Below are 14,883 nucleotides of genomic sequence, written 5' to 3' on the forward strand. Positions count from 1 at the left end.
TGCTTGGCACGGTTGCTAATTTTTCAAAGGCAAACATTTTTACAAAGCAAGTTAAGTCTCAGCCAAATTAATGGAGCTTTAGATTTATGGAGGCCCGCTTTTCTTTCTAATCCCTTGTTATTGTGCGGCAATAACAAATGATGAAATAACTCTGACATGTCTGGCTGCTGTTTTTCAAAAGCAGCGTTTTCCTGCATTTCAAACGCCAAACCACTCAGAGAAGGAGCGGTCTGCATCACGGAGATGAAAACGATAGCATTTTAATTAACTCCGTCTACAGCCTTGTCCACTGCACCCAATCGGATGCTTGTTCGCAGATGTAACAATTATAGGAAGATCATATTAACACAACAGAGACTGAGCATAAATCTTTCAGACGGTTTATATCAGCTCCAATGAATGCTTTGTTTCGCAAAACAAATCGATTGGGACATTAGAGGAACCGTTCTAAACATCATTAGAACGATTTGTTCTGTCTGTGTTTAAACCTAAAGCTGCTCTTCAAGAAGCCAAAACAATCTGACAAACTGCAAATGAAGCTGTTTAAACTTTATTCAAATTAATTATTGCTCACACTTGAAAATGATTTAAAAAGCATGTTTTTGGAGATAATTAGCTGATCGTTAGAAATCTATTTATACATAAATACATCTTGTGATTTAATTACTAACAAATATTAAACAGCAAATCTGCTTTATAAATAATTATTAGATGTTTCATTATTATTAATCACAGTTAGCAGTCACATAATTAATTTGTCCCGAGTTTCAAAATGTTTATTGTGAAAATGAGACTTCAATACTGTCAATTATTAATGCTCTTGCTTTAGTATTCATTTATTTATTCATTGTCATTTATATCAGAGATAACAAAAGCACTTAACCATCTTTCTCAGTCAATCCCCCCCTTTCACTTTTGATTGTTGTATCTTATGGGAAAGGGACAAAAAAAAACGCACTGTGTTGTTTCGAAATTATGCAACTCTTTTGTGCCAGCACAATTATTCTAGCATAACTGGCTTGGGAATATAAAGCAATTATTTCTGCTGGCTAATTATTCGTTTTCATAATAAAGGTAATTTTTCACACAGCAATTATAAGTGGAATCGATGCTTTGAATGAGATGTCGCTCTTTGGTTTTCTTTCTCTCCGGTCAGGTGAAGCGACAGTGTGCTTTAGTAAATGGGATTAACAGGCAGGCCCCTCTTAGGCACGTACGGCGTTGTCCTGGTAACCATTTTGATGCAGTCGATGATGGGGCACACGCTCAGGCAGAGAGTGCAGCCGGTGCAGCTGTCCATGATTACAGGAAGATGGGTCTCAGGGTCAAACTTAATAGCCTGCAAAAGAAGAGGAAGGGGAGGGAAAAAAAAGCTATTACATTAGAGCAATTATCGACTCTCCATAGGAGGATTTCCCCACTCTTGGGAGAGCTTTTCATGGAGGTAAAAAAAGCATCAGCAATGACAGCAACGAGCACAACAGTGCCGTTCTTCAAGGGAACTAGCTGGGCTCCTTCATTGCGCACCGGCTTTATTAATTTCAGACTGCATTTGGCTCTTTATGTTTTCCAAATGCGGGGCCAACGGCGGTGAATGAACTCTCCAATCGAGTGACCTCCAAAGACAACATTTAATCTGAAAACATTTGCTAGCTTACCATATTTCAGCAAATGAAATCCAGTAGTAATTGCTTTCCCGTAAATAGCATGTGCCATAATGAGTAATTATCTGATCTGTGCGTCTGTACCTGGTAGCCCGAGTCATTGCAGGTCATGTAGCACTTGCCACAGTTGATACACATCTCTGGATCGATGAGGGCCTGCACTTGTTCTGTGTTGTCCAGCTCCTGGTAGGCGCCAATATGCTTCAGCGCCCTGGCAATCACGTCCTTTACAGGGAGGAGAGGAAGGGATTAAAACGGCAAGAAAAACAGCTGTAGCGTCTCAAAGAAACAGTTTGAATGGCAGCATTCCGTGCTTAAGTTAGCTTAATTTAATCTGCGCTGGAAGGAGCGGATTGGTTTTAATGTCTGACTGGTAGTTTGTGATCTCCTTTCCTCCAAGAGATCCCTCACAGCATAATCACCTCGAGGAATAAAGCCTTTTAATGTTATGAGCAGCATCACTGCGTGTGCTACAAAAGACAGCGTCAGATTACAGGAGGACAGGCTGCTGGAAGTCTATGGTAACCAAAACTGTTTGGTTCCCAGCATTATTCAAAATATCTTCTTTATGATCCACATGTTTGGAATAACATGAGGTTGAGTAAATAATGACAGGGTTTTTGGGTATGTGCATTTGTGTACGTTTACGTATTGTATGTATTAGAGCTGTCAAATCAGCGTGTTAATGTAGGGTGATTAATTATTAAAAAGGTGATTGAAAAAAAAGAATGCAATTAACCATATCCCCTGACCTGTACATCATTTTTAATTTAAACATGACATGTGTTACAAAATGTGGCGCTGATACTGAAAAAACAGCAGGACATGATGCAGCAGTCATATGGCATATGCATGTGTACTTATGACAACAATTAAGTAATACAAAAATAAAGAATTAAAGGTGCTCTAAGCAATGTCACGCGTTTTCACATAGAGCAAACACCTCACCATCCGCTAGCTGCCTGTCCCCTGAACACACTGTAAAAAAACGCGGTCTCTGTAGACACCCCAGGCTCCACAAACGGCAAGAAAAACAAACTGGGCTAACCCGCACCACGAAACATAACAAACTGTTCCAGCCAATAACCGACAAGAAGGATTTGGGCTGGGGTTTGAGGGGTTAGTGCGCGGATGAGGAGGAGGGAGGGTCTAGCTAGCCTCCGTTTTGTTTGACAATACTTTAAACGTCAACAAGAAGTGACGTCACCCAACATCACTTAGAGCACCTTTAATAATCACTGAAACTAATTCATATATGTACACTACTGTTCAAAAGTTATGGGTCGGTAAGATGTTTTTGAGAAAAGTCTCTTATGTTCTCTAAGGCAGCATGATATTAAAGAAAATTTTTATATTCAACTTATATTTTATTTTTAAATAATATTAAATATTAAAAACTGAAAATGATATAAACAAATATATATGTTTCACGTTCCTTCTGGGAAAAGAAAGCATCACTACAACTTCTGAAAGTGATCAGTAGTGTTTTAGCATTACATAAAAAGTAATGTCACAAATCTGACAATGTCATTTTAACATCAATGTAAAAAAAACTAAAAAGCTATATTTAAATACCAACTAAACTGAATAATCAAATGTAAAAATAAGTTCATTTGCGATATTTCTATAATTTCAATTTATCGTGCAGCCCTAAAAACAGTATTATTGTGAAATAATGTAAAAAAAAAATTCAATTTAAAGTAACTGTTTTATATTTTCATATATTGTAAAATGTAATTTATTCCTGTCTTTATTACTCCAGTCTTCAGTGTCACATGATCCTTCAGAAATTAAATATGCTAATATGCTCAAGAAACATTTATTAGTATTATCGATTTTGAAAACATTTGTGCTGCTTAATATTTTTGTGGATACGGTAACAGTTTTTTTATTTATTTTTTGATGAATAAGTTCACAATTTGAAACTGAAATTTATTGTAACATTTAGAAATGTCTTTACTGTCACTTTTGATCAATTAAATGCTTCTTTTAAATGTCAGTGTATACATACAACAGTAATCAATAGTAATATATTTGTGTATATATAGAATAATCAGCATTTCATGCAATTCATTTGAATACAACTTGCAATTGACTGACAGCCCTACTATCCATGTATCACTGGAAAAATGTAATGCCTCAAATAGCAAATGGTGATATGATACTTACTTTCACGCTGGGGACGAGTGTTTTGGGGATGTTAACTCTAGCATCACTGGTGTCTATGATCACATTGCCACTGGCGTCTTTTAGGCTTTTCTTGTACTTCACCAAGGCTTGAGTCTTCGTCTGTAAGTATGGTCCAAAGCTAGGCAGACTCTTTTGGAGAGAAGGATGACAGTTGAAATAAGTTCAATTTAATCAAAGGAAGTCTTAAAGTATTTGAGAGATCAGTAGTTAATGTACTTTCAGGTAGTTTGAAAGATCATTCAACTTTGATTTGTTCAATTCTATATTTGTCTATAGATGTACATGAACTACTGATCTGTTCAGCATTCTATAATGTATGCTAATGACGTTTTAATTAAAGTTATTCGAAAATTAGACCAAGACAAGATTGAGATGGACGTCATGTGAATTCATATCCATATTTAAATAAACCTCAGCTTTTTACACCAATCTAATGGAAAGTGTGCTAAAACATCCTTGCTATCACTTCCCACATCCATTTAGAACAAAAGTGGTTGTAGTGCTATCTTTGCCTCTGAGTCTTGCACACATGCCTGACCCTCCAGAGTAGCAGGGCTAAAGAGGCGATTCGTATTCACAGTCACACTCTCATACCGATGCACCGAGCCTGAGAGGTGGCCATAAAAGTGCCTTGAGGCTTCGTTTCTACAAAGGCCATTCGACAGGAAACGCCGGCTCCACTGACGAGAAATCAAGTTTGCCACAAAATTAGCCATCCTTTTAATGGAGCCATAAAGAGAATCTGCAATGAATTGTTAGGAAATCGTATAATACTACCGGTAATTGCACGGATTAGCTGGTCAAACTAATGGTTTGACACTAAAATGGTAATGAATGGTAATTTGAGGGAAATGGACTTATGGGTTGCTGATGGGCACCGCTTCCAATAACTGATATTTTCAGTTTTATAAATGCTCTTTCATGAAGAAGTCTTTTTTGGAGTTTTTTTGAAGGGGCTAATTATCATATTTATAATTTGAAACGTTCGAGCAAACACTGAATTGTCGTAATGACAGTTTCGTTTTGCATCTCTCTTCATGACCTCTCTGTAAAAGAACGGTTCGGTTATTCAAGCATTTTAACGATACCCTATTACACCTTTCCCGCAACAAGTATTCCTTACAACGCCTGCCACAAATCCATTCGTCCCAACGAGAGGACATTTAAATTGGTCTAGCATTTTCCCAGTCACACAATCTCCACAAAGCTGTCATCCACAACCCTTCATTTCCACCATGGCCAGATGGAAGTGTGTCCGCTGCAAAGCAAAAGAATCAAAACACGACAGGAAAGGATCACTTATTAGATGCCCGCGTCAAACTTCTCACAAGTCTCTCTTGTTTTTCGTTTTTTTTTTTTTTTTTAAGGTAGCTGCCCGAAATAGAGCGAAGGCCTTTGCTAAAGCAGGACCTATCAGAGAAACAAATCTACGGTGGCGGTGTTGACTGCAGGACTAATGGCCAGCTTGGGGTGGGGGGGGTGGAGGCTCATCCTCCATGTATTTATTTCCCTGTAGAGCTAACACTGGTGGCCCTGTTCTAATCCTGCATAAAAGCATTACTCTCTCAGGCACAGGCTGACAGTCTAATGAATCAAGCGCTCCAGCCCTGCAGCAGACAGTCTGAGGAACCCGTCGCGGCTGGGGAGATAAACGTACACACACTGACTACACACACATACCTATTCTCATGCACGCAAAAACACACAGGCTAGACAGAGATATGTCATTAACAGTGCATTAGTCAAAATAAACAGAGAGATGACTGGCTCGCTTGTGAGACCTTGATTACATGGCAACTTTGAACACTACTTTATTTTTTACGTGGAGAAAGTTAACTATTCAAATAAACAACCTACGGGTGTGGCATAATAATATGTATTATTTTAGGTATTTTTTGGCTTTTTTTGACAGTGATAGTCAAGAGCAGACAGGAAATGATGGGGGAGATCACGAACACAAGCTGAACTTGAATGATCACCACAGCTCAACCACTAAGTCACATAATGAAATAATATTACATTAAAAGTGCAACATATAGGTACCATATTGATTATCGGCCGATATTAAAGAGTTTTTACATTTATCTGTTTCAGCCGTTACAGGTTTTTTAATTGTGCATGAGCATATACCCTATTTTTACTTTTAGATTTCCTTTAAAGGGGTCATATGATGCTTTTTAATGTTTAGTGTGTAATGTATCCGTTTGTGGATGTATACGATCTGCAAAGTTGCAGAGCTCATAGTCTCCCACAAAGTGATTTATTCCATCTAACAGGGAACACTGATCCAGACCTGCCTAAAACGCTTCGATCGAAGTCCAGATATTACATTCTCAAATTCTACGTCACAATGTAAAATGTTAGCATAATGCCCGCCCAAAGGCATTAGCAAATAAAGAAAGCGAGGCTTCAGTGAATTGTGGTGTCGTCACCGCGTCGTGGAAGCGCTGTGTGTTTGGATGCGAAAGCAAAACCGCTTTGTTTGGCCCTCTGAAAACTGATCAAATTAGGAGTTAAGAGGTTAAGATTTATTTATAAAGTTGTTTCTGAGTAGTACAACCCAAAAGTTTGCTTGTGCACAGCGCATTTTACAGAGGACAGCTTCTTGAACCCGCTGGCACGTTTCAGACAGACTGGGAATAGAGGTACTGCAATAATGTACTGTACAGTTTGTGAACAAAATGTTTATTGGACATTTAAAGCATGTTAACCTATTCTATTGCACCCATTAAACAAAATAATCATATGACCCCTTTAAATCCTAAAGTTTTTTTAAATTACACTATGGTAACGCCAATAATAATTTATACTGTATAATAATTTATACTATAATTTTTATACTGTAAAAATTATAATGTTGTGATGCCTAAATTTACTTGTAGCATTTATAACAATTGATTTGTTTTATTTGTATTTTTTTCATTTGATATCGGCCATTTAAAAGGTCATCAGACATGAAAAGTATTCATTAATATTCATGAATTGTTCATTAACTTTTGTTCAGTTACAAAGTGGGCGCTATAACACAGAAACCACTGTCGTCCACTCAATCTGACTGATCGGAAAAGTATGAAGCGTGGAGCTAAAAAAAAAAATGGTGGTCTCGTATGATTTAAGGCTTGTCGGTTAACATTGAATAGCCAATTAAAAATGTTTGCTTATCGGCTAAATTTGAGCTCGTGTTGGAAGTCCATGAGTTAAACGTATAAAAAATGTCCCCACAGATTTACAAAGAGTATTTCTGTCAAAGTGTTTTTCACATGCTTTTACAAACTTGAGTTGAAATTATTTTCCGTTGCTACTAATCAACATGCCACAGATGCTGTCCATTCAGCTTTAAACACCATTTCTTCAATGACACTATATAAAATACTCAATTTCAGTTATCTTTTTAGCCTAAAAACAAAAAGCAAATCTGCTGTTCCAAAACGACACAAGAACTTTCAACAGGACAAACATCTATTCTAATACACAGCCCACACAGACACAAGTGCCATGAAACAGAACCAACAACACTCGATCACGCCTCACTGGCTTACACGTCCTTCTCAAATCTCACCAAAACCACACACAAAGCAACTGACCACCATTTTGCCTCCGGCAGTCTTGTGAGTAAGTAGCGGGTATTTAAATGGAAACCAGCTGAAATCCCCTACGCCTATTATAACTTCATGTCTTCCAGACACAAACTGCAGTCTGCCCGACTCACAGCAACCCATTCAGTCCTATTAGATGAGCTCTTCCTCTCTCGCTCTCTCTTTCTCTGTGTTTTCTGTTTAGCGACGAGTCACGGCGTATCTGCTTTATGCTAATTCACTCTTAGATCATTCAAAGGATTCAAAGGAGAGTCTACAAAGCAATACACTTAACAATGAAAAAGAAATATAATGATAGGAGTTTTCACAAAGAATGTTTTTCCTTTCACAAAGAAACACTGAAAGAAAAAGAAAATGCCATTTGCTTTGGGCGTCTGCTAAACAGACAGGTTGAATACTTGCATATAAAAGCGAGCGCACTAAATAACAGTTATTCAAACATGTTGGTGGAAAAGGAATCTTGCCTTTTTCTTTCTTTCTATTGAGATGTTTTTTTTTTTTTTTTTTTTTTTTTGCAGGTCCACTCCACGAGGAGTGCTGTTTTAATGAGAGGAGCTACACGCACTGCCAAATCTCATGTCCCGGGCAACCAGAAAGCCTCTGCTAATTAGATGCAGAGCTTTCCAAAACACAGGGCTTGTCAATTCTCCCATCTCCCCTCTGGATTATAAATCAAGAGTGCAGTGGAGGAAGGAGCGCACATTATGTCAGTGTGGGCTGAGTGATTTAAATTATATGAGAATTAGAATGGAAGCCCGGCCTCCTATGTTCTGTAGCATTACGCCGATTGCCGAGGGATTCAGCGAGAGAAGCGTTAAGCTTTATCCTTGCCTTGTAATGGCCGCTAATCACACTTTAAGAGCTAAACAGACCTATGCTACGGAAAGCATATTTCAGTAGGACATCAGTTGAATCGTTATTGTTGTCTAGATGTGACTCCCTAATGCTTACACTTATAAATCCTACTGTATCATATTTGGTATGTAAATTTCAAAGGCCTCTAAATGATCAATATGATCAAACCTTTGCGAAGAATCTGTTGCACACAGTCTACTGCATGCCTTCAGTTTTCTGATTGATAGTTTATACATTTTTAGTCAAAGTTATTTTTAGTAAAATTTAAAGTATTTTTAGTATAATCGTAAAAACGTCCCCCATCAGGTCGTGGGACACGCCTTTTTTGCCCCCTACAATTAAACTAAACACCTTTGATAATACAACGAAGCATTTAAATATCATCTTACTAAGACAAACTGGGAAATATAGAGTGACAACTCATTTTTATAAAAGTTTTATGTAAGTACTCTGCTATACATACTGTTATAATGATCTCACTGATTTACATTACAAGCTATCAGATCTTTGTTTTTGGCCATATAAATATCAGAAACTGCTCCACATTTTAGGCCTCTGAATGAAATCGAGGTGTATTTTCTTAGCATGAGCTCCATATTCTCCTACATCACAATTTATGAGCCATGAAAGCCTGATGTATCAAATATGATACTCAACAAACAACACATATGCAAACTTTTTTATATATATATATATTTTGTCTTAAAGGGATACTCATTTTACAACTCCCCCAGTGTTAAACAGTTGAGTTTTACCGTTTTCAAATACATTCAGCCGATCTCCGGGTCTGGCGGTACCACTTTTAGCATAGCTTAGCATAGATCATTGAATCGGACAAGACCATTAGCATCTCTCTAAAAAAAAAATGACCAAAGAGTTTCGATATTTTTCCTATTTAAAACTTGACTATTCTGTAGTTACATCGTGTACTAAGACCGACGGAAAATGAAAAGTTGCGATTTTCTAGGCTGATATGGCTAGGAACTATACTCTCATTCCTTTGCTGCCGCACACAGCGCCTGAAAATAGTCCCCAGTCCCTATGCTAAAAGTGGTACCACCAGACCCGGAGATCGGCTGAATGGATTCGAAAACGGTAAAACTCAACTGTTTAACTCTGGGGGAGTTGTAAAATGAGCCTATTTCCAAAAAAAGTGGAGTATCCCTTTAAATGTTCAATAAACTGTTCCATTTAATTCCATTTTTTCTGACTATTATTTCACATGTCAGGCTTTATAAGTTTGAAACTTCATAGACGATGAGGGTAAAAGCTCTTACAAAACTCAAAGCAATTTTTTTAAACACCAAACAAAGTAGCTTATAATCAGTGTAACTTCATTATTTAAAGTTTGCCTTTTTTTAATTTATTTTTTTATAGCGCGTTTTCAATTGACAGGATCCTCTTATGTAATGGCACTAAATAATACTGAATAAAAAAACAAAACATTAATCCCCCAAACTCAATTTAATGTAAGGAGCTCAGTGCTGGTATCATGGTGGGCATTGATCTCTGCACTTTAATTGGCTTCAGGCAGTGAATTTGCTTTCGTTTGGCACAGAAAGTAATAATGTATTAGTCAAGACCACACATCTCTTTTTGTGTCTCCTCTCATTAGGGTGTACAGATAATGGAAACCTTTTGCCAGTGTCCTCACTCCATTTCTGAACAACAGCAAACATTCAGATAGCCGTGCGATTTTGTGGAATCTGCTTTACTGCTGGGGTTTTTATCTTAAGGAATACAGAGTTCCTTCAAATTAAACATGTAACACTTCTCTAAAGCAAATCAGACCTTGTGTGACCAGCATGATTTGGACCATAAAAAAGACAGAAGTATCTCACAAAAATGACTATAAATCACACAAAACACATACACACCAATTCATAAGAAATGAGTAGAATTTTTCCATTTCATGCTCTCTCTCAGTACTTGGGTTATAAATGCAGCTAAGAATATCTAAACATCATTAAAAAAAGATAAATATACTTAAACCAAACTGCCAAAACAAAGTATGTATATATATATATATATATATATTAGATCAGAATAAATAAAATGCTTTAATGTCTAAAATCGAAATATATAATATAATATAATATTTTGCATAAATTATGTAATAGATCATTATCTTCTACTGTAGCTACGTCATCTATTTTTCACAATTACAAGGTTTATCATCCTTATCTTTAAGAATATTTAGGCATTTTTACTGGACAACAAGACAAAAAAATTATGATTTAACAAATCGTTTTTTGCAGAGTATTTGCATTTATTGACAAAATTATGATCTTTCAATGTTTTTAAATAAAGGCAAATAAAAGTGTCTAAACACCCTCCTCCTACTCCTTGTCTCCCAAAACTGTGTGCTTGTTTTCTCTCGCTCAAACTCTGTGTTTCTGGACAGAGCTCTACAGACACCCTGTTGGAACGAGAGATATTTCACCCCTCATGTTTTTTTAAAATCATGTCGTAGTCGAAGAATAGCACTTATCAGTTCATAGTGTTTTCCCCCCTCCATCACTTTTAACAGAAGCACAAAGCTGTTTATGGAGAGAGAAACATTTGCATATGTTTGTGTGCTTTCGTTTTTATGCTGAGTGAATGCGGTGTAGTGATGGGGAAAATATCTTTTTGTGCAACTATGAAATTTCAATGGAGGGCTGAGTTTGGCTGAGACCAAGAGAGAGAGGCAAACATAATCACAATTCGAATAATTTAGTGACATTAAAAATAAATATATGGTAATTCCAGTCGAAAAACACACCAGCTTTGATTATCTAACATTTCAACACCCTCACATTGTTATACTCTCTGTGTGTAATGTAATTCACAACTAAAGCCCAAAATAAAATACAAACTCTCCTCGTTGATATCGATCACAGAAGTATTTGTTAAATTTGTGCAAAAGTAGATGGGTTTCACACCACATTTGACAGCACAGCATAGCTGAGGGCCACCATTGGTCAAACGGTCACGGGGTCACTAACTGGCCCGAGGAAGCCTGGGGCTTCTTTCACGCCAAGCAGAGGAAAGTAAATTACACTCAATCCTTTTAGCATCACCCTCATGGCTATGTTACTAACACCCACAACCTTAAACATCCTTCATGACTCAATAAAGCATTATCTCCACACCAGGTGGATTTTGCCTGTTTAATCACTAATGGTTAACCAGAAAAAAGAGTTTTGTTTTCTAAAACGAGCCTTAGGCGACCAGCCACAGAGATGCTCACCTTTCCGACGAGCTCCTCCACGCGGGGGACGGGTTTGCCCTTCTGGTGGCGTATGGTGGGAGGAGACTGGCCATCCCAATCGTGCAGCTCCTCTATGCTTTTTAGATACAGCAGCGCCTTCAGGCCTAAACAGTAGTCCTCAATCACTGTGAAGTCCTGGTTCTGCACAGCACTGCACACCTGTTAAATATGCACAGATAAACAGACCTCAGGGCCAAGACTTAGTGAAAGACCAGTGATTACGCTATCCACATCATCTTTTAGTGTGTCTTCTTAAAAGCAGAGTGTATTCAATGGCTCAATGCAACATAAACAGAAAGAAAGCTGATTGTGTGGTTTCAGAGCAATAGGACGGAATTTCATTTAATTTAAGTTATTTACTGATAATCTTCCTCTCTGCTGAAGCTCTGAAATCTCATTCACGTTCACATTCAAAAAATGGCCAAGCCTTTGAGCTACACACAGCCAGAAACAGCTCAAACTCTATTTAATTCTACCGTTTAAGAATAATAGCACCTATTCTGTTCACTGTTTCTGAACATTGAATAGGCATTGAAAAGTTTGGGGTCCGATATCTTTTAAAGAAGTTAATACTTTTATTCAGTGAGAGAATCCACAAAAGATTTGTATTTCTTTTGAACTTTCTATTCATCAGAGAATCCAGATTTTTTTCAATAATGGTTTCCACAAAAATATTAAGCAGCACAACTGTTGTAATAATAAGAAATCTTTCTTAAGCATAAAACCATCGTATTAGAATGATTTATGAAGGATCATGTGACACTGAAGACTGGAGTAATGATGCTGAAAATTCAGCTTTGTCATAATATTTTACAATATTACTGTTGTTACTGTATTTTAGAATAGCCTTGACAAACATAAGAGATTCCTTTCAAAAACATTAGAAATTCTCACTGACGCCAAACGTTTTAACTGTAGTGTATATGTCTGTCTGACATCAGGAAGTTGTGGAAGAATGAGTCGTATAATTTTGAAAGTTCATAATCCATTTTTTCTCTTTCTCAAAAGATCAAGGAAAATTTTATTCCCCATGATATGACCTCTTCAATAATGAGATAAAGTCTGCCAGACAGTCTCAAGTTAAACAGACACAGAGACTATCCAAGATTCATATTCTCCACCATAGAGAGGCTGTTTAACCCCTCACCTCAAATATCATCTAAACGTCTCCCAACAGAAAAGTAGTTTGCATCGTTCTTCACTGATAAAATCCAAGGCCATCAGACAAACCATAGCTGGCACTAGTCCTTTTGGAGTGGTTTCTAACTCTCCATTTCCTGTTGTAAAAAGTAAAATGTCCATTTTTCCACTCATCAGCCTTAATAAACTAATACTAACCAGGTCACATCACTTATGAATTCTTTAAGGGTCTCTTTTTTTTTCTTTTTTTCTTTTTTTTTTTACCCATTACATGCTAACTTGCTAAAAACAGTTTTAAACTCCTAATTACTGGACATCCTGAACATTGTTAATCAGTTCCTCCAGCAAGGATTTTTCCACATAATTTAATCCTAATGAGACATTCTAGTCTGGCCTTACCATTACCTAAAATTGCTTTTAACAGATCTGCAAGTAATAAGGTCTATATGTCAATCCTAGATCTTTAAGATCTCAGTGCATCTTTAAAACTTTGGTTCATAAGATTGTTCAGTCCAACACTATCCTATTTAAGTGACAGGGAAAACTATGTTGCACTGGGTGCACAGACACCTTCAGATATGTTGTGGTGTTCCCCATGGCTCAGTTCTAAGTCCTTTATTATTTAAACATTATATGCACCCATTAGCTGGTGTAATGAATCGATATCCTTCATCAGTCTGCAGATGATTACAACTTTTATTTAATTTTTTTACTTGCACCAGATGTCCACAAAACAATTAACACACTGCTGAACTGCATACAGAAAGATACTTTAAAAGTTATAAGTGAAGATGAGCCCTTTCTGAATCTAAAGACTCTTTCAAATTAAATATAGTTTTTACTGTGCTGTGCCATATCTACACTAATTGTCTCTAAAGTAAAAAGAAAAAGAGGAATCGTGACAGCAATGTTTGTAAAACAACATATTATCACTTTCACAGCACTTTCACCACATCTCTTTCATCATTCTCATTCACGCTTTTGTCACATCAAAACTTCACCATTGCAATAGTGTTTTGGCTGGCCCATAAAAGCTCCAACAAACATTTACAAAGAGTTCAGAAAGCAGCTGTACGAACGCTGACTCTTACTAGACTGAGGAATCACATTACTCCAGTGATTAAATCTCTTTACTGTTACTTGTGTTGATTTCAAGATCCTTTTAATGTTGAAATGTCTTTATGGTGTTTCCCCTACATACAAGCAAGCTGAAAACCTGACATCCTACATGCAGTTTTAACAAGTTTATGTTTCTCTTCTCTTCTTGTTTGCATTTTCTTTTCTTTTATTTCTGTCTGCCCAGTCCATGTTCTCTGTTTCCTTTCATTTATATGTATGTGAATGTGTTTATATGTACACTACTGTTCAAAAGTTTGATTAAAATGTATTTGATTATAAATAAAGTAAAAACGGTAATAATATTACCGTTTAAACTAATATTTTAATATATTTTAAAATGTAATTTATTCCTGTGATGGTAAAGCTGAATTTTCAGCATCATTACTCCAGCCTTTAGTGTCACACGATTCTTCAGAAATCATTCTAATATGATGATTTGCTGCTAAAGATTTTTTTTTTATTATTAATAATGTTGAAAACAGCTGTACTGATTCATATTTTTGTGGAAACCATGCATTTTTTTCAGTATTCTCTGATGAATAGAAAGTTAAAAAAGAAAACAATTTACATGTCTTTATTGTCACTTCACTGTTAATTTAATGCCTCCTTGCTGAACAAAATGATTAATTTCCTTTAAAAGAAAATCTTACTGACCCCAACTTTTGAACGGTAGTGTACACTCTTGCTATTCAGACAAAAATGCAACAAACTGCACTTTACGGGGCTTTTAAATACACTAATATGCTGTTTTTAGGCCAGATGCTTTTTGATTTTGTCTTTTTTTTTGATGTACTTTTTTTTTTGAATGATAAAAAAACAGCAAAGTGGCTTTGAGATAAATTAGATAAAAAATGGCTTTCAGATGAAAGCAATGTTCATAAAACAACTCTCTCTTCAGTTGTTAATAGGCAGATAAACCCTAGCATGCTGAAGTGCTCCTCAAATTGCCATATTAAAAACATTACTGTACATTACTTCTGAATCTGAATATTTGCTGCATCTTTAGTAGGTTGAATATTCTTTAATATTATTGATAAAGTACGAACAATGCCACAACAAATAGAAT

The 14,883-nt window shown here is 36.4% G+C and overlaps 1 protein-coding gene across 2 annotated transcripts in view; it reads right to left on the reverse strand.

Annotated features, from left to right (window-relative positions):
• Positions 1–534: 534 nt before the first annotated feature.
• Positions 535–14,883, reverse strand: part of dpydb (dihydropyrimidine dehydrogenase b) — a 144,777-nt gene continuing 130,428 nt past the window's right edge. For both annotated transcript variants that reach the window (XM_082172759.1, XM_082172760.1), the window contains 4 exons: positions 11,538–11,717; positions 3,834–3,983; positions 1,749–1,889; positions 535–1,339 (listed from right to left, as the gene is read on the reverse strand). In XM_082172759.1, coding sequence (XP_082028885.1) covers positions 1,175–1,339; positions 1,749–1,889; positions 3,834–3,983; positions 11,538–11,717 — 636 coding nt within the window. In that variant the 3' untranslated portion in view covers positions 535–1,174. The remainder of the gene's footprint in view (positions 1,340–1,748; positions 1,890–3,833; positions 3,984–11,537; positions 11,718–14,883) is intronic.

The sequence above is a fragment of the Leuciscus leuciscus genome (genome assembly GCF_965113295.1).
Source record: "Leuciscus leuciscus genome assembly, chromosome: 6".
Taxonomy (NCBI): domain Eukaryota; kingdom Metazoa; phylum Chordata; class Actinopteri; order Cypriniformes; family Leuciscidae; genus Leuciscus; species Leuciscus leuciscus.